The sequence below is a fragment of the Ranitomeya imitator genome, chromosome 5 (assembly GCF_032444005.1).
Source record: "Ranitomeya imitator isolate aRanImi1 chromosome 5, aRanImi1.pri, whole genome shotgun sequence".
NCBI classification, from domain to species: domain Eukaryota; kingdom Metazoa; phylum Chordata; class Amphibia; order Anura; family Dendrobatidae; genus Ranitomeya; species Ranitomeya imitator.
Genome location: NC_091286.1, coordinates 297,719,686 through 297,739,771, shown reverse-complemented (window position 1 = coordinate 297,739,771; position 20,086 = coordinate 297,719,686). Strand labels below are relative to the sequence as shown.

General features: G+C 43.5%; 1 protein-coding gene across 1 annotated transcript in view; it reads right to left on the bottom strand.

The window, feature by feature from the left end:
* Positions 1–373: 373 nt before the first annotated feature.
* RTN4IP1 (reticulon 4 interacting protein 1) overlaps positions 374–20,086 on the bottom strand; it is a 70,186-nt gene continuing 50,473 nt past the window's right edge. Inside the window, exon 9 of the mRNA XM_069726283.1 lies at positions 374–512. Coding sequence (XP_069582384.1) covers positions 393–512 — 120 coding nt within the window. The 3' untranslated portion in view covers positions 374–392. The remainder of the gene's footprint in view (positions 513–20,086) is intronic.

Genomic DNA, 20,086 nt, shown 5'->3' with positions numbered 1-20,086 from the left:
ACTGCAGTAACTTTGCTCTGCCCTCAACAGGGCAGATAAAGTACGCCTGCGCAAGAGCCGCGACAGGAAGCAAAGAAGAGGATGACATCGTATGAAGATGGGAGAAGCCGGACCTGGAATGCATTGGGACCGACCCTGATTATGTTTAATTGGATTTTTCAGGGCCCACGCGAGTCTATCCTAAGAGATTTCTGGATTTTGAACTCATAATCCCAAAAGTATTTTTATATTTAGGCACATCATTTAACCTACTTACCATAACATTCCGATACTCATATTGGACAGAATTTAAAATCGGGCAAAAGATCACAAATTAGAAGACATCACTGACTCCATGAAAACAAAAAGCCAGGCAGAAAAAAAGAAATGGAGGAAGTATAAAATGGTTTTTTTTATTTTTTAGGATCAACAACTTGGATGACAGTCTTTCCTCTAGCATGTCCTGCTTCCAACTTTTTGAAGGCTTTAGGAATAGTAGTAAATGGAAGTACTTCTTCAATTACAGGACGCATCTGAAAAAAAGAAAAATGGCTTCTGATTTACATGGAATAGTAAATGCAAATGCTATAAGTTAATTTATTTTTAACTTTTTATACAAAAATCACAATACAAAAGAATAGTAAAATAAAACAAACTGAAAAAACTATTCAAGTGTGTTTCTTCTGTATTTTTATTTTACAAATATTGAAGAAACTACATTTCCTCATACACATTCCACAGTATAGAATGATGACAACTCAACTTCTTTTCAGCCCACACCAAAATATAGGTCCAGATTCAAAGATATTACGCCAGAATTCTGACATAAATGGCTTTGAAAAGTTAGAAAAATGTTGCCAAGGCCAAGTTGTGCAAAACTTTCCACGATATTTGGCATTTTCACTCATGTATATCCTAGCTCTGCCAAAATGGTTGGTGCGGGTAGTAGGCATGAAGATACAGCTGTTCTAAATCAGGACACGCTATGGCATTCCTTAGTCAGAAATATCATATTACTCCATTTCCTTTACTGGAGTAAGATTTGTGGTGAGGCACTCAAAAATGCCCACATCGTTGGAACAGAATGGAGTATTTGGAAAAAAAAAAAAATACTCAGGGGAGCAGAGGGTGAAAAATAAAGTACAAAATTTCCCCACTTTTCATCTGGTGGAAGGTCCTCTTTAAATCTGACCCCTGAGTCTCGAAATCAGCTAGATTGTAGGTTTGCAGAAGAGCATGAGGCTAGACGTATCCCATATTTAAATTGAGATACTGATTTGGCTTTTATCCTAAGTCATATTGCACAACTCGTTTAAAGGGTTGATTGTGACTTGTAGGATCGCTACTTCCAACAGGTGGCGCTATAGAGTTTAAGTCCTCTTTTTCTCAGAAGAGGCAATTTGCATCCCATATTTTAAAGAACCTTTGGAGCCATCCCTTACTTTTACATATTTTTTTCCAATGATATAGCTTTGTTTTGTAACTTCCACATAGAAACCCATCAGTCTTTCTATCTCCCATCTTTTTAATGACCGTTGCTTTGCATGCAAAAAATAAGGTCTGATGAAGAATACAGTCCTAACGATAAAGCCATATTGACTCACGCAGAAAATCTAGCAGGCAGATATCTGGTGTCTGGCTGTTGATTTCTCTAACACTCATCCCCAAAATTGCCCCAATGCCATGTGCCAGAAATTGACACTAGGCATCATATAGCAGTGACATCTGTTCTGGCATAATCTCCCCATTTTTTGTAGCCGTGAAGGTGAAAGGCAGTGTTGGTGGAGGTTTTAAAACAGCGCCACCTTGTTAATCATGTACTACAGTATGGTAGCCACACAATGGCTGTCGAAGTTGGGTGCTCTAAGGTAGATTTTAATGTAGACATAAGAAGGTAACACCAGGACTCCAACTCAAGATGAAATATATTAGCATTTATTGTATTTCATCAGCAAAAGAGGTCTGTGCGCAAATATATCGGTCACATGAACTTGTTCACAGCCTAGGAAGATACAGACTGGTGCAAGCTGAAACGTTGCGACCGAAACACTGGCCTATTTGCACACAGACCTCTTTTGCCAATGAAATGAAACACTTAATCACCGCTCCAGTATTTTTTTTATTTTACCGCTGGAGTAGTGCATTAAATGTAAGTCCTGTCCTCCAGTCTGATACTCACCTTCTGGCGTTTTCATCTGTTTTCTTCTCCACTCCAGTCAGTCTCCGGAGAAAAGTGACCTGCCTGCAGCGCCAGTGTTTGAGCTTCGTGGGTCCCTTTTCAATATAAGTCCATGGGAGTCTCGTTCTGGCTCTCAGAAGTGTATTGAAAGCTTGTGACATAGCTTCTCACTTCTGGCAACTCAGAAGCTACTGTCACAAGAAGGCGCTGTGGGACCGGAGCGGCGGCAAAAAACAGCGAAGATGCTGTAGAGTGAGTATATGACCGGGGCAGGGGGCTTACATTTAAACCACCAATCCAGCGCTGAACCCTTTTACCTTCCTAGGTCTATCGTCTTAATCATGGTAGGCTATACAGTAAGCCCGGAAATTATTGGACAGTGACCGGCTGCTTCTGTCTTTAGTCATATCATCAACAAACACTAGCGACCCAGTGCCATTGGAAGCCATGCATGCCCATGTGATCACACTGCCTCCACCATGTTTTATAGAGGATGTGGTGCACTTTGGATCATAAGCTGTTCAAAGCCTTCTCCATACTTTTTTCTTCCCATCTTTCTACTACAGGTTGATCTTCGTATCATTTGTCAAAAAATGCTTTTCCAGAACAGGGCTGGCTTGTTTAGAAGTTTTTTTGGCAGTCTAATCTGGCCTCTTTATAAAGGTAGATTAACCTCTTCACCCCAGAGCCTGTTTGCACCTTCATGACCAGTCCAAATTTTACAAATCTGACCAGTGTCACTTTATGAGGTAATAACTCTGGAACACTTTAACGCATCCCACTGATTCGGAGACTGTTTTTTTTTAGACATATTGTCATGATAGTGGTAAAATTTATTCGATATGACTTATGTTCATTTGCGGGGAAAAAAATTGGAAATTTGGCAAAAAACTGGAAAATGTTTCAATCTTTTAATTTGTATGCCCTTAAATGAGAAACTTATGTCACACAAAATTGTCAATAAATAACATTTCCCATGTGTCTACTTTACATCAGCACACTTTTTTAAACATTTTTTATTTTGTTAGGAAATTAGAAGGGTTAAAAGTGATTACTCATTTTTACTACAACCCAAATTTTTCTATTTTCACAAGGGTAACAGGAGAAAATGGACCCCAAAATTTGTTTTAAAATTTCTCCCGAGTACGTCGTAAGCCCATATATGGGGAATATTACTGTTTGGGCACACGGTAGGGTTTGGAAGGGAAGAAGCACCATATGACTTTTGGAGCGCAAAATTGGCTGGAATCATTAACGGATACCATGTCGTGTTTGAAGAGCCCCTGATGTTCCTAAACAGTGGAAATTCCCCCACAAGTGACCCCATTTTGGAAACTAGACCCCTACCCCCACCAAGGAATTTATCTAGATGTGTGATGAGCACCTTGAAACAACAGGTGCTTCACAGAAGTTTACAGCATTGATCTATGAAGGTGAAAAAAAAAAATTTTTCCCCACAAAAATGTTGTTTTAGCCCCCAATTTTCTCATTTTCACAAGAGTAGCAGTAGAAAATGGACCCCAAAATGCATTGTGAAATTTGTTCTGAGTACACCTATACCCAATATGTGGTCAAAATACTTTTGAGGCACAGTGCAAAGCTAACAAGAAAAGAAGTGCAATATTGGATTTCAGATTTTGCTTAACAGTGCCATGTCACATTTAGCAGAGCCCCAGAGATGCCAGAACAGAGGAACCCATCATAAGTAACCTCATTTTACAAACTACATCTCCAAATGAATTCAACTGGGGGTGCAGTGATCATATTGACAATACAGGTGTGTCACAGAATTTTATATCAAAATAATTACATTTCTACCACCAAAATTTAGTTTTAGCCTCAGATTTTCGATTTTCACACTGGAAAAAGGGTAAAAATGGAACTAAAATGTGTCCCACAATTTCTGCTGAATGTACAAATACTCTATATGTGACTGTACAGTACTGCTTAGCCATATGGAGAGACTAGAGAGGGATGGAGTGCTATTTGCCTCCTGGCTCGCATATTTTCCTAGAATAGATTTCGGACTCCATATAAAGAGCCCGTAAGTGATAGAAGAGCAGAATCCCCAAAGCAACCCCATTTTGGAAATTATACCTCTTTGGGATACAAAGCAGCAGTAGATGTTGCGGAGTAAAAATTGCAAATCAGCCATTGTAGTGCCCAGTACGTTGTAGTCACCAGTACGTTGTAGTGCCCCGTACCAGGGCCGGACTGGCCATCGGGCACTTCTGGCAAACGCCAACTCCCCCCCCAGCATGACTCAACCAACTCCCCCCCCCCCCCACTCCGCCATTGCCGCCGCATTCAACTATACCGGCGTCTATGACTATGACGCTGGCACAGTTGAATGCAATGATGGAGGAGAAAGCGTCTGCTGACACTCCCTCTCCCATCATTCCCCGCTCTGCCTCTGACACTGCGGGTGCGCGATGACGTCATATCATCGCGTACCTGCTGTGTGTTGGACGGGCAGACTGCAGCTGCTGAGACTGGAGCAGCGCGGGGCACGAGGAGAGGTGAGGAGAGTTTTTTTTTTTTTAAATATATCAATGAGTGATAACCGGATTGTGGGGGCTGTATTACATTCTATGGGGGGCTGTGCTGTATTACATTCTAGGGGGGGGGGGGGGTGTTTATTACATTCTATGGGGGCTGTGCTGTATTACATTCTATGGGGGCTGTGCTGTATTACATTCTATGGGGATGGCTGCATTACATTCTATGGAGCTGTGCTGTATTACATTCTATGGGGTTTTTTATTACATTCTATGGGGGGCTGTGCAGTATTACATTCTATGGGGGCTGGCTGCTTTACATTCTATGGGGGCTGGCTGCATTACATTCTATGGGGCTGTGCAGTATTACATTCTATGGGGGCTGGCTGCATTACATTCTATGGCGGCTGGCTGCATTACATTCTATGGGGCTGTGCAGTATTACATTCTATGGGGGCTGGCTGCATTACATTCTATGGGGCTGTGCAGTATTACATTCTATGGCGGCTGGCTGCATGACATTCTATGGGGCTGTGCAGTATTACATTCTATGGGGCTGGCTGCATTACATTCTATGGGGGCTGGCTGCATTACATTCTATGGGGCTGGCTGCATTACATTCTATGGAGCTGTGCTGTATTACATTCTATGGTTTTTTTTATTACATTCTATGGGGGGGCTGCGAGGTATTACATTCTATGGGGGCTGTGCTGCATTACATTCTATGGGGCTGGCTGCTTTACATTCTATGGGGGCTGGCTGCATTACATTCTATGGGGCTGTGCTGTATTACATTCAATGGGGGCTGGCTGCATTACATTCTATGGCGGCTGGCTGCATTACATTCTATGGGGGCTGGCTGCATTACATTCTATGGGGGCTGACTGCATTACATTCTATAGGGGCTGGCTGCATTACATTCTATGGGGGCTGGCTGCATTACATTCTATGGGGGCTGGCTGCATTACATTCTATGGGGGCTGGCTGCATTACATTCTATGGGGTTGGCTGCATTACCTTCTATGGGGGCTGGCTGCATTACCTTCTATGGGGGCTGGCTGCATTACCTTCTATGGGGGCTGGCTGCATTACCTTCTATGGGGGCTGGCTGCATTACATTCTATGGGGGCTGGCTGCATTACATTCTATGGGGGCTGGCTGCATTACATTCTATGGGGGCTGGCTGCATTACATTCTATGGGGGTTGGCTGCATTACATTCTATGGGGGCTGGCTGCATTACATTCTATGGGGGCTGGCTGCATTACATTCTATGGGGGCTGGCTGCATTACATTCTATGGGGGCTGGCTGCATTACATTCTATGGGGGCTGGCTGCATTACATTCTATGGGGGCTACATTTTATTCTATGGGGGGCTGTATTACATTCTATGGGGGCTACATTTTATTCTATGGGGGGCTGTATTACATTCTATGGGGTGCTGTATTATATTCTATGGGGGGCTGTATTACATTCTCTGGGAGCTACATTATATTCTATGGGGGTGATTGCATCATACTCTATGAGGAGGCTCCATTATATTCTATGGGGAGCTGCATTATACTATATGAGGAGCGCCGCATTGTATTCTATGGAGGGGCTACATTATATTCTATGGGGGGCTGCATTATGCTCTATGAGGGGGCTACCATATATTATATATGCAGAGGCTGCATTATATTCTCTGGGGGTTACATTATACTCGGGGCTACAATATATTCTGTGGGGTGGCTGCATTATACTCTGGGGTGTCATCATTATACTATATGTGGGCTGCATTATACTGTATCGAGGACTATGGGGAATGCATTATACTATATGAAGAACTATGGGGTGCATTATACTATGGGAAGTGAATTGTACTACATGGATGACAATGGCAGGGCATTATACTATATGGAGCACTATGAGGAATGTATTATACTATTTGGAGGACTGTGGCAGTGCATTATACTATATGGAGGAACTGCAGTGTATTTTAATATATGGAGGATTATGAGGAGTGTATTATACTATATGGAGGACTGAGGAGTGTATTATACTACATGAAGGACTATGAGGAGTATATTATACTATATGGAGGAGTGTATTATACTATATGGAAGACTGTTGTTCACATCATAATATATGGAGGACTATGGGATGTATTATACTAAACAAGCAAAATGCTGCCTATTCATCGAGTGATTGGATTGTTTATGTGGGAACAGAAATCCTTGTTCTCAGCAGGACATCGCCAGTGTAAACTGTAGATGTGCTGCTGATAACCTGATATTGTAAGGGGACAGATTGATCTAACTGATTGTTTTGTTCCCTTCATTCTTTCTCAGTTGGTGTAAAGAGGCAGGGAAACAAGCAAACGACTTCACTATTGTCTATCACACTCGTTTAGTGGCCTGAGATCAGCGCATGTAAATACAGAAATGCTTCGCAGGGAGACCAGGCAAGGATGATGACAGTTGTAGTTAGCACCCGGCGCCTGGGAATGGCGCTAACTCTACTGCTTTTCCCAACCGCCAGAGCAGTTAATTCTGGTATGTGTAATGATTTTTAGGGTTGATGTCAGCTGCGTTATGTCGGCTGCTATCAATCCCTGGTGTAAGTAATGGAGAGGTGTCTATCAGACACCCCCAGTACTAGCCCAGACCTGGCGAGATCCAGCGACTCTGAAGAGCGGTGATGGTAGTAACAATACCGTCTTCACAGTTGCCGAGCTCAGCGCAACACTCGGAATATTTGAAGAGCGGTGACGTTACTGATGTCACCGCTCTTCATAGTCACCGGGTCTCGTGCTGCGCTGTAGGCAAAGTTTATGGAGCATCAGAATGAGGTTCCACAGCCTTTGGTCGTCTCAACCCCTTCATTATCTACGAGATCCAGTTATGTAGGTAAAGTAGCGGCTTTTCTTGGTACTGCAACTAAAAGCAATAAATAGGACTGAGCTGTAATGCTGGATACAGCTGTAATTATATGTTATATATTCGTGTTACACTCCCCTCACTTCTTGTAACCTACAAGTGTACAAAGATATTATACAGTCACCATGTGGCAAGTGGGCCTGTGTAACTTCAAAGGCGAGGGCTGAATTTTAGTCCCAGTCGGGCCCTGCCCGGTACCGTATGCCTAGCTCATGCTTGTGGGCACATGCACCCTGTAAATTAGGAGGGATCTTATTGATACCAAGATGTAAAACATGTGGATGCTAAATGTGGTTTAGACACACTGGGGCTCAGAAGGCAGGGGGGCATTTGGGAATGCAGAATTTGCTGAATTGCATTTGGGGGATGAGGAGTCATTTCACTTTTTCAGAGACTTTGCATTTTCAGTAAAGTGGAAGCCATCTATATTTACATTAACATGACAAACTTGAGTTGGGACATTTTACATAAAGTTTGGGATCATATTTACGCTGTGCTCTAGGCTGAGCACTTACTTTGGGGTATCCACCTAAATCTCTGAGTGAATTAATTTCAGATTAAACCCCTGAGGGATCCATTCACTATAATGAGGCAGCAGAGTTACTCTGGACTCTGTCTGGCCGCTGTTCAGCTTTTTCCTTCTTTTCAGAAGTGCACAAAGCTGTGGCGGATAGCACTTTTATGCACCCCTAAAAAGGTGGATACTGTCAGATCACAGGTCAGACTGCATCCACAGTGCCTCCATCTGTTTCATTATAGGGAATCTTCCACCGGGAGTTCTGTCTGAATCACGTATTTCAGAGATTTACCCCAGTGTACACGCTCAGTGTAGAGCGCAGGATAAATATGCTGAGCCTTACTGCGATCTTTGGGAGGCAAAATGAACAAAAACAACAAGTGAAGATTTGGTTTTATTCATTTTTTACACCCTTCTTGGTGTGGTATAAGTGATATGATGACTTGATTTTTTGGGACACTGTGATTACAGAGACACCAGATTTATATAGTTTTTTATGCTTGACGCTTTTTATTAAAAATGCAAGTTTTTTCATCCCCATATTTTGAGAGCTACAGTATAATTTTATCATATTTCTGCCGACAGAGTCATATTAGGGCTTGTTTTTTGTGAGTTGACGTCTTTAATGGTACCATTTTCGGGCAAATGAGATTTTTTTGATCACTTTCTATTCTGATTTTTGGGAGGCAGAATGAACGAAAACCAGCAATTCAGGATTTTTTTTCCTTTTTTTAATACTGTTCCGCGTGTGGTAAATTTGATAAGGCAGCTTTATTCTTTGGGTCAGTACGACCACAGAGTTACCACATTTATATTTTTTTATGTTTTGGGGCTTTAACACAAAAACTATTTTACAGAAAAAAATAATTATTTTTGCATTGCTTTATCCTGAAAGCTCGAAGTTTTTTATTTTTTCGCTGATGGAGCTTTATGACTGCTTTTTTTTGAGGGACAAGATGGCATTTTCAGCGGTACCATATTTATTTATATTCGTCTTTTTTATCGCGTTTTATTCCACTTTTTGTTCAACGGTATGATGATAAAGCATTGTTTTTGCCTTGTTTTTTTATTTATTTTTTTATGGTGTACACTAAAGGGGTTAAGTAGTGGGACAGTTTGATAGGTCAGGTTGTTCCGGATGCGGCGATACCAAATATGTGTACTTATGGTTTATATATTTTTTTTTTTCATTTTTTTCTTTGTCCCACTATGGGACTTTCATTTTTTGCTGGATGATTGCCTGAATACCATAGAAATGCAGCAGTGCTGCACTTACAGACAAAGCTGATCATGTGCGGAGCATGATCAAGCAACTTTGCTATCTCTGGTGACTGGGATGTTGTAATGACGTCATTGGGTCACCATGGCAACGATTGGGACCATGCAATAATGCTACGGGGTCTCTGATCCAAGGGCCTCTGCCTGCTCCCAAAATGCTCTGATCGAATTTGATTGTAGCATTTAAAAGGTTAAAGTGCCGGGAGTGGTGCTGGGTGTCAGCTGTCAGAATCAGCTTGCACCTCGCAGCGATCACACACACAGCCAGCGGGTGCGCAAAATCATTGAGACATGTCCATACAGCACAAGTCAATAAGTTCCAGGTCACAGGGATAATTGATACGTCTCAGGTGGGAAAGTGGTGAAGGGGAAAAGTGTTAGGCTATGTGCACACGTTCAGGTTTTTTCGCGTTTCTTTCATGTTTTTTCACGATAAAAACTCATTAAAAACGCATACATTATGCATCCTATCATTTAGAATGCATTCTGCATGTTTTGTGCACATGATGCGTTTTTCTCCGCGAAAAAAAATGCATCGCAGTAAAAAAAGCAGCATGTTCATTAATTTAGAGGATTTTCTGGGTTTTTTCCGCTATTCTATGCATTTGGGCAAAAACGCACAAAAAACACACACCAAAAACGCATCAAAAACACGCATGCGGATTTCTGGCAGAAATGTCCGTTTTTTTGTCAGGAAAATTTCTGCAAGAAATCCTGACGTGTGCACATACCCTTAGGGTATGTGCACACGATGCAGAAAACGCTGCGGATGCGCAGCAGTTTCCCATGAGTTTACATTACAATGTAAACCTATGGGAAACAAAAAACGCTGTGCACATGCTGCGGAAAAAAACGTGCGGAAACGCAGCGGTTTACATTCCGCAGCATGTCACTTCTTTCTGCGGATTCTGCAGCGGTTTTACAGCTGCTCCTATAGAAAACCGAAGTGAAATCCGCAGAAAAACCACTGTAAATCCACGATAAATCTGCAGCAAAAACGCAGCGTTTTTGCCCTGCAGATTTATCAAATCCGCTGCGGAAAAATCCGCAGTGGACAAGAATGTGTGCGCACATAGCCTTAAGGTACCGTCACACTCAGCGACGCTGCAGCGATATAGACAACGAGCCGACCTAAACTAGATCGCTGGAGCGTCGCTGTTTAGCTCGCTGTAGAGACGTCAAACACAGCAACTCCAGAACGATGCAGGAGCGATCCAGTGACGTAACGGCGACTCACTTCTCGTTCTCGCTGGTTGTTAGCTCCATGTAAAACGTTGCTGGCGTCGTTGCTTTTGATGTCAAACATGACGATACACGCCGACCTGGCGACGAAATAAAGTTCTGGACTTCTAGCTCCGACCAGCGATGGCACAGCGGGATCCAGATCGCTGCTGCGTGTCAAACACAATGAGATCGCTATCCAGGACGCTGCAACGTCGTTGGATTGTTGTCGTTCTCATTGCAAAGTTGCTGAGTGTGACGGTACCTTAAATGTTTTGGAGTGGTCTAGTCAAAGCCCAGAACCTTAATCCAATTGAGAATCTGTGGTCAGACTTGGAGATTGCTGGTCACCAGAGGACACCATCTTACTTGAAGGATCTGGAGCAGTTTTGCCTTGAGGAATGGGCAAAAATCCCAGTGGAAAGATGTGGAAAGCTCATAGCGACTTATCCAAATCAACTTGCATCAAATTACCGCAAAGGGAGGCTGAATAGCTATGCACACTGAAGTTTTCAGTTATTTTGCCACATTTGTGGTTTCTTCACAATAAAAAGGAAACCAAATGTTCCCAGTGGGCATGTTCTTTACAAGAACTCATGCAAACCCTGAAAAAAAAAAATCCAGGTTGTGAGGTAGGAAAAACTTGAAAAATGCAAAGGGGAGTGAACTCTTTTTCTCGTTGAAGCTGCAAGATTACTTGCATTGTTGCTCCATTATTTGTTTCAAACACAAATGGTCATTAAACAACCTAAAATAATAAAAATGTTATCCATGTGTTTTGTATATTAAATATCCAATTAATTATAAAGGTCATCCTTTTTACCTTTATACCAGGTAATTATCTAAATATCAAAACTGATATTTTTATAATAATAAGGATACAAATGATTTGTTTTCAACACAAACCAGAGGTCAGTAGGTTTAATTGATATCACTTCATCTCTTGTATTGTTTAAGTACGGTAATTTGACTATTTTCAATGATAAAAAAAAACACAGACGTGAATACCAAAGTGGTGATCCCCTCCATCCAGCATTGCACAATTACACTATTTGTATTGACCGGCTACATTGTGTATCTAATCCTGCACTGGCTGACCATACAGAGGGACAACATAACACTGAGCTACTGCTAAAATCAACTGAGTCAGATGAAAGTCCTTCCGGTATTAAGGCAGCAGAGGCGGCGAAGGCCTGGTGCAGGATGAATGAACAATGATCAGGGGAGATTAGGTAAATAATAAAGTCACAGCCTATGTACTGCAGAATATCAGATTCCTGGCACAAGGCACTTTTGTTGTGTTCTGGGAAGAGGGATTAACACATAGGTCTACAGAGAGCAGGGATTAGAGAAATCTACATTTATGCAATATTAAAATGAAAGATACAAAGTTTACTGTACACGGTGGTTAATTCCTCTATTTCTCCGAACACAAAATCATAAACAACATAAAATTAAGTCTACACTATGTGGGGATGCTCAATTATCAGTGTTAAAGGGGTTGTCCGTTGAAAAGAAGTTAACCACTTATCCGCTGTATAGGTAGTAATTTGTTGATTGGTCGGATCCAACCAGTGGGATCTGCACTGATCGCCATAATGGGGAATTTTAATGCTCGTTAGAAGGGAGTGGCGGTGTACATGCCAAACCTGTTGCTCGATTCATCCCTTATATCTTTTTCGATAACCCCATAGAGAATGAATGGATCGTTGGCTTTCGTCCAACCTGCAGCACCATTTTGCGAAGGGGATAAAAATGACCCTTTTTACCGACCAGTGTTTGTGCCAGCAGTCGGACACCAACTGATCAACAAATTATCCCCTATTCTGCAGTTATCCAGTTAAAACAAGTTAATTCTAGTACAAGTGCAATACTAAGGCCGAATTCAGTCATCTGTTTATCATGGTCTGAGTGTAGATCATGGGTCACTTGACCAGAACCCAATAGCCTCATAGGTATATATGAGGCTGATGAGTTTAGGTTAGGAGACTTCCAGTCAGTCCGTGCAATGGAGTCCGTATTTGGTTTGTGACAGACAGACATCTGAATGAGACCCAAGTGCCTGCAGTAGGCATAGTATCAGCTTTGCCTGGTGTATTCCTTTAATCTCTACACAATAAGTGTGAAACATGTTTTGAGGCTTAAATGAGATGTGCGAAGTGGGTGCAGAAGCGGAGTCTACTCCACAGAAGTTGGCACAAGAGTGCTGGCAATGTTATAGACCCGACACCCGCTTGCAGCTGATAATTCCGAGGTGGTAAGGTACTTAACTGCAATCTGTCATAAACAGAACAATTGAAAACTAAAGCATTTTCCACCACTTACAAAGCCTTTGTATGGAATAGTTAAAAAGCAACACTGTACAACACTAAGAACCGATCCACTATAGCATTTGCACCTGTATTTTGTTGAGTTTTTGTTGTTTTTAACCTTCTACTTATTATTATTAGACATTTTTGTAACGCCATTTTTCCATGGTGCTTTACATGTGAAAAGGGGCATACATAGACAAGTACAATAAACATGAGAAAAAACAAGGCGCACACAAGTACAGGAGGAGAGAGGACCCTGCCCGCGAGGGCTCACAGTCTGCAGGGGATGGCTGAGGATACACTAGGAGAGGGTAGGGCAGGTTGTGCGGCGGTTAAGTAGACTAAGGATCACTGCAGGCTGTAGGCTTGTCGGAAAAGGTGAGTCTTCAGGTTCTTTTTGAAGGTTTCTGTGGTAGGCAAGAGTCTGATGTGTTGTGGTAGAGCGTTCCAGAGTATGGGGGAAGCACGGGAGAAGTCTTGGATGTGGTTGTGGGAAGAGATGAGAGGGGAGTAGAGGAAGAGATCTTGAGAGGATCGAAGGACGCGTGTAGGTAAGTACCGGGAGACGAGGTCGTGGATGGCTTTGTATGTCATAGTTAGGGTTTTGAACTGGAGTCTCTGGACGATAGGAAGCCAGTGAAGGGCTTGGCATAGGGGAGAAGCTGGGGAATAGCGGGGAGAAAGGTGGATTAGGCTAAGTTCACATTAGCGTTGTGCGGGGCTGCGTCGGGCGCAGCCGCGGCGACGCATGCGTCATTCGCCCCTATATTTAACATGGGGGGGGTGCATGGACATGCGTTGTCTTGCGTTTTGTGACGCATGCGTCATTTTGGCGCAACAGAAAACGCATGATGCAGTTTTTTCTGCGCAAAAAAATCATGCAAAAATGCGTCACAAAAAACTGCGTTTTGCATGCGTTTTTGCATGCGTTGTGCATTGAGTCGCCAACGCAGCACCGCACAACGCAAATGTGAACGTAGCCTTAGTCGGGCGGCAAAGTGTAGGAAGGATTGGAGTGGTATTATTTGGTTTAGGAGATTTCTCAATGACCCTAGTGTGTGGAGGCTTAATAAACCTATAATTAATCATTATTTTGCAAAGCGCAAACTAGAACCCAAATTCAAACACCATTATATTCAAATTTTAAAATGTAACCTTTATTAAAAATCATAAAGTCTAAAGAAAATTTAGAATTAAAAATAGGGATTTTTGTGTACTCACCGTAAAATCCTTTTCTCCGAGCCATTCATTGGGGAACACAGACCGTGGGTGTATGCTGCTGCCAATAGGAGGCTGACACTAAGTGATACAAAAAAAGTTAGCTCCTCCCCTGCAGTATATACCCTCCTGCTGGCTCTCAGCTAACCAGTTCGGTGCAAAAGCAGTAGGAGATCAATAACAATATATGAGCGTATAGCATGTCATATTCTAAAAAACAAGCATAAGCTAATAACAGGGTGGGAGCTGTGTCCCCCAATGAATGGCTCGGAGAAAAGGATTTTACGGTGAGTACACAAAAATCCCTATTTCTCCTTCGCCTCATTGGGGGACACAGACCGTGGGACGTCCCAAAGCAGTCCCTGGGTGGGGACAACAATAGATCAGGCCCTGTGTAACCGCTACTTACAAGTGCGCCACCGCGGCCTGCAGAGTCCGCCTGCCCAGACTCACATCTGTGGAAGTGTGGGAATTATAGTGCTTCAAGAATGCATGCGGACTGGACGAATCCGCAAGCTTGCAGGCGTGCCTTGCTGACGCCTGGTGCCTAGAACTCTTGATAGACAGGGAGATAGGCTGACATCTAGCACGGAAGGACTCCTGGATGGTGAAAAGAATTCACCATGTTATCATGGTCGATGAAACGGCTCAACCCTTCCTGAAAATGTCAGGAAGCCTTCCTCTACCGTCAGGAAGCTTAAATAAAATGTCCAACCTTCAGAAGGACGCCGTCCTCAAGACGTACCTACTCAGAGCACTCACTTCGTCCAGAATATGGGGGATCTTATTCCATTTTGTGGACTGGAGCCAAAAGAGATGAGGGAAGAACTATGCCCTCATAACAGTGGTAATACAGTACCACCTTGGTAACAAGGGATGGAGATGGCCTGAGGACAACCTTGCCTCGAAGGTAATAAGGGAAAAAAGTCTGAAAGAGCAGAGAAGCTAGCTCCGAAGACTCGTCAGAGTGAGAATATCACAGAGGAGAACGGGACGACTTTCCCTGATAGTAAAGTCTGCCCGGATGAAAAAGGAGCCTACTGTAAGGCTCCTAGGAATAATAAGGTCCCAATGATCTAACGGTATGCGATAGGGAAGAACTACGTGTGAAAACTCCCTGTGAGAAAGTCCCTACTTGCAGTTGTGCTGCGATAAGGCGAGAAGATACTAGCTCCGCAAACAAAAAAACGGACGTGGTCAGTGCGGATCTCTGAGGATCACTGGGGCCCCTTTCTGCTTCCGAAAGGCTTTCGGAAGCAGTGGAAGGGGAGTTATGGAAACTGGTACCACGGCAGAACCAGAGCATGGAGAGCGATGGCTCTTGGATCTCGAGGCCGAACCACGAACTCGAGTACATTGGCCTACAGTCTGGATGTCATCCCACCTACAACTGGAGAGCTCCAGTAAGGACAGATCTGATGGAAGACTTCGGGGTGAAGTTCCCACTGACTTGAGGCGGAACCCTGACGGCTGAATTTGTTTGCCGTTCAGAGTTCTACTTCTGGGATATATACTGCCGAGATCACCGAATAATAGACTTCGGCCCATCAGAGAAAGTGAGGTACCTCGGTCATGGCGCCTGATCGTGGGTACCTGCTAGATGACTGACGTAAGGCACCGCCGTGGCATTATCCAATTGAATTCGGATAGGGTGACCCGCCAGAAGGCAGTGGACCTGATGTAAGACTACCGTTCGGATCTCCAGAACAATGATGGGGAGAAGAAGACTGGCATTGGTAGTTACTAATAACCATTGAACCGGGAGAAAGGCCCTAGATAAAGAAGGAGCTGAGACTATTGTCTGAAAGTCTATTTGACTTGCTGAAAACAAGCGGAGCGAAGGAAACCGCTTCCATTGTCGTCACCATTTTTCCTCAGAACCCTCTTAGCAAATCGAATGAAATGAGGGGTGAGTAATCAAGTCCTCAGAACTCTCCTTGCGCGAGCTCCCTGTTGAAGGGCCATGACCTTGTCTCGAGGAAGAATTACCATCCTTCTAGAAGTGTGCAGGATCATCCTCAAAAAGGATATCTGCTGGGCTGGAAATGAGGAGAACTTGTCTAAGTGTAGCTGCCAGCCCAGGAGAGAAGGTATCGCAAGAGATATAGACGACTCAGCGTAGTCCTGGAAGGGCGGCTAGACAAACCAAACAGGGCAGGACGAGCACGCCTCTAGAGTGCAAGAGAAACCTGACATCCGCCATGACCCGCGCGAACACTCTGGGTGCGGAAGCAAGGCCAAAGGACAAGGTTGTGACATGAAAATGCTGTTGACGAATGGAAAGGCGAAGGAATTTTTGCAGAGGGCAAGCAACCCGAATGTCGATGGATGCCGGAAACTGCACCTTTTTTTGTTGAAGTAATGGCTGAGCGGAGGAACTCCATCCAAAGAAGGAGGACCATGTCAAAGGTTGTTAGAAGTTTGAGGTCCAGGGTCGATCTTACTTTTCGTTCCCCTGTTTGGAACCAAGATCCCTTAGATCTAGACTGTGCTGGACAATCCTTATACAATCCTTTGTCAGTCTCCCGCTCAAAGGATTTGATTGGCCAGTTGTTGCTGGTGTGAATCAAGTTAGTTAAGGTCTCCAGCCAGGAGACCATTGCTCTAGCAATCCATGCGGCCGCTAGGGAGGATAGAGCGCTGGACTCGAAGCCGCAAGACGGAACGAACCAGATTTGCTATCTGACAGTCCGTGGTATTTTTAATTGATGACCCATCAGGTAGGGATACTGGTAGGAATACCACAGGAGATTCTACCCGGTTAATCTGCCCCATGGCAAAATGTGCGGCTGCATCCAGCAGGTCATAGTCTCTTGCCATCTCCTCTTTTCACGGTGCAGAGATAAAAATTAGGCACCCTCGATCCATCAACCTCTTAACAGGGACGTGGAGAGGAATTGTCCGCCTTCTTGCATCATCCACTAAATAGTGGTGATGCAGAGGGGGGAGCTCGTACGCCAAAAAGGGTGCCTCTATATGTCCACAGAGTACAGGTCTCCAGGTGGACAGGACAGGTTGTCTGGCGTTAGGCCTGGATGCAGAAGAAGAAACATGGAGACGACACTCCGTGTGCTCGTCTGTTGATGGTGTGGGGAGATCGGTGCCCTTAAAAAACAGGCCAGGCATGGCATCCCACGTAGAGGCTTCTGTCCAGTGAATCGCTTATCCGAATTGAATGGCAAATGCTCTCGAGGGAGTTTAGTCTCTGAAGCTCTGGCAAGCTCAGGCAATATCCAATCCATATTCAGAGCCTTGTTGTCATCAAATCATTGGTGAGGGAGCAGGAAACGAAAAACTTCAGTTTTCTAGATACCTGTATGTTTCTAGACGCCTGCACGTTTCTAGAATACTTGCGGCCCCTGCTAGCCGACGGCTCCCATGTAGGATAGGGACCATGTATATTGGTCCTGCGAGCACTCCAAACACAGAGGGTACACATAGGGATTCAATCTCTTGGTCAGAGAACCATGGATTGGTCAGTGAAGAAGTCCACTGAGGGGAACTAAAGGATAAAGCTGGGGTCGGCGGCGGAGGGCTCCTCGGACTGATCAAGCACCTTTAAGACCAGGAAATATTGGTCATACGCCTTTAAGACCAGGGAATACTGGTCATGCGCCTTTAAGAACAGAGAATACTGGTCATGCGCCTTTAAGACCAGGAAATACTGGCCATGCGCCTTTAAGATCGAGAATACTGGTCATGCGCCTTTAAGACCAGAGAATACTGGTCATGCGCCTCTAAGACCAGAGAATACTGGTCATGCGCCTTTAAGACCAGGGAATACTGGTCATGCACCTTTAAGACCAGAGAATACTGGTCATGCACCTTTAAGACCAGAGAATACTGGTCATGCGCCTTTAAGACCAGGGAATACTGGTCATGCACCTTTAAGACCAGAGAATACTGGTCATGCACCTTTAAGACCAGAGAATACTGGTCATGCACCTTTAAGACCAGAGAATACTGGTCATGTACCTTTAAGACCAGAGAATACTGGTCATGCACCTTTAAGACCAGAGAATACTGGTCATGCACCTTTAAGACCAGAGAATACTGGTCATGCACCTTTAACCCCTTCATGACCCAGCCTATTTTGACCTTAAAGACCTTGCCGTTTTTTGCAATTCTGACCAGTGTCCCTTTATGAGGTAATAACTCAGGAACGCTTCAACGGATCCTAGCGGTTCTGAGATTGTTTTTTCGTGACATATTGGGCTTCATGTTAGTGGTAAATTTAGGTCAATAAAATCTGCGTTTATTTGTGATAAAAACGGAAATTTGGCGAAAATTTTGAAAATTTCGCAATTTTCACATTTTGAATTTTTATTCTGTTAAACTAGAGAGTTATGTGACACAAAATAGTTAATAAATAACATTTCCCACATGTATACTTTACATCAGCACAATTTTGGAAACAAAATTTTTTTTTGCTAGGAAGTTATAAGGGTTAAAATTTGACCAGCGATTTCTCATTTTTACAACGAAATTTACAAAACCATTTTTTTAGGGACCACCTCACATTTGAAGTCAGTTTGAGGGGTCTATATGGCTGAAAATACCCAAAAGTGACACCATTCTAAAAACTGCACCCCTCAAGGTACTCAAAACCACATTCAAGAAGTTTATTAACCCTTCAGGTGCTTCACAGCAGCAGAAGCAACATGGAAGGAAAAAATGAACATTTAACTTTTTAGTCACAAAAATTATCTTTTAGCAACAATTTTTTTATTTTCCCAATGGTAAAAGGAGAAACTGAACCACGAAAGTTGTTGTCCAATTTGTCCTGAGTACGCTGATACCTCATATGTGGGGGTAAACCACTGTTTGGGCGCACGGCAGGGCTTGGAAGGGAAGGAGCGCCATTTGACTTTTTGAATAAAAAATTGGCTCCACTCTTTAGCGGACACCATGTCACGTTTGGAGAGCCCCCGTGTGCCTAAAAATTGGAGCTCCCCCACAAGTGACCCCATTTTGGAAACTAGACCCCCCAAGGAACTTATCTAGATGCATATTGAGCACTTTAAACCCCCAGGTGCTTCACAAATTGATCTGTAAAAATGAAAAAGTACTTTTTTTTTCACACAAAAAATTCTTTTCGCCTCAATTTTTTCATTTTCACATGGGCAATAGGATAAAATGGATCATAAAATTTGTTGGGCAATTTCTCCCGAGTACACCGATACCTCATATGTGGGGGTAAACCACTGTTTGGGCACACGGCAGGGCTCGGAAGGGAAGGCGTGCCATTTGACTTTTTGAATGGAAAATTATCTCCATCGTTAGCGGACACCATGTCGCGTTTGGAGAGACTCTGTGTGCCTAAACATTGGCGCTCCCCCACAAGTGACCCCATTTTGGAAACTAGACCCCCCAAGGAACTTATCTAGATGCATATTGAGCACTTTCAACCCCCAGGTGCTTCACAGAAGTTTATAACGCAGAGCCATGAAAATAAAAAATAATTTTTCTTTCCTCAAAAATGATTTTTTAGCCTGGAATTTCCTATTTTGCCAAGGGTAATAGGAGAAATTGGACCCGAAATGTTGTTGTTGTCCAGTTTGTCCTGAGTACGCCGATACCCCATATGTGGGGGTAAACCACTGTTTAGGCGCACGGCAGGGCTCGGAATGGAAGGCACGCCATTTGGCTTTTTAAATGGAAAATTAGCTCCAATTGTTAGCAGACACCATGTCGCGTTTGCAGAGCCCCCGATGTGGCTTAACAGTAGAAGCCCCCCACAAGTGACCCCATTTTGGAAACTAGACCCCGAAAGGAACTTATCTAGATGTGTGGTGAGCACTTTGAACCCCCAAGTGCTTCACAGAAGTTTATAATACAGAGCCGTGAAAATAATAAATACGTTTTCTTTCCTCAAAAATAATTATTTAGCCCAGAATTTTTTAATTTTCCCAAGGGTAACAGGAGAAATTTGACCCCAATATTTGTTTTGCAGTTTCTCCTGAGTA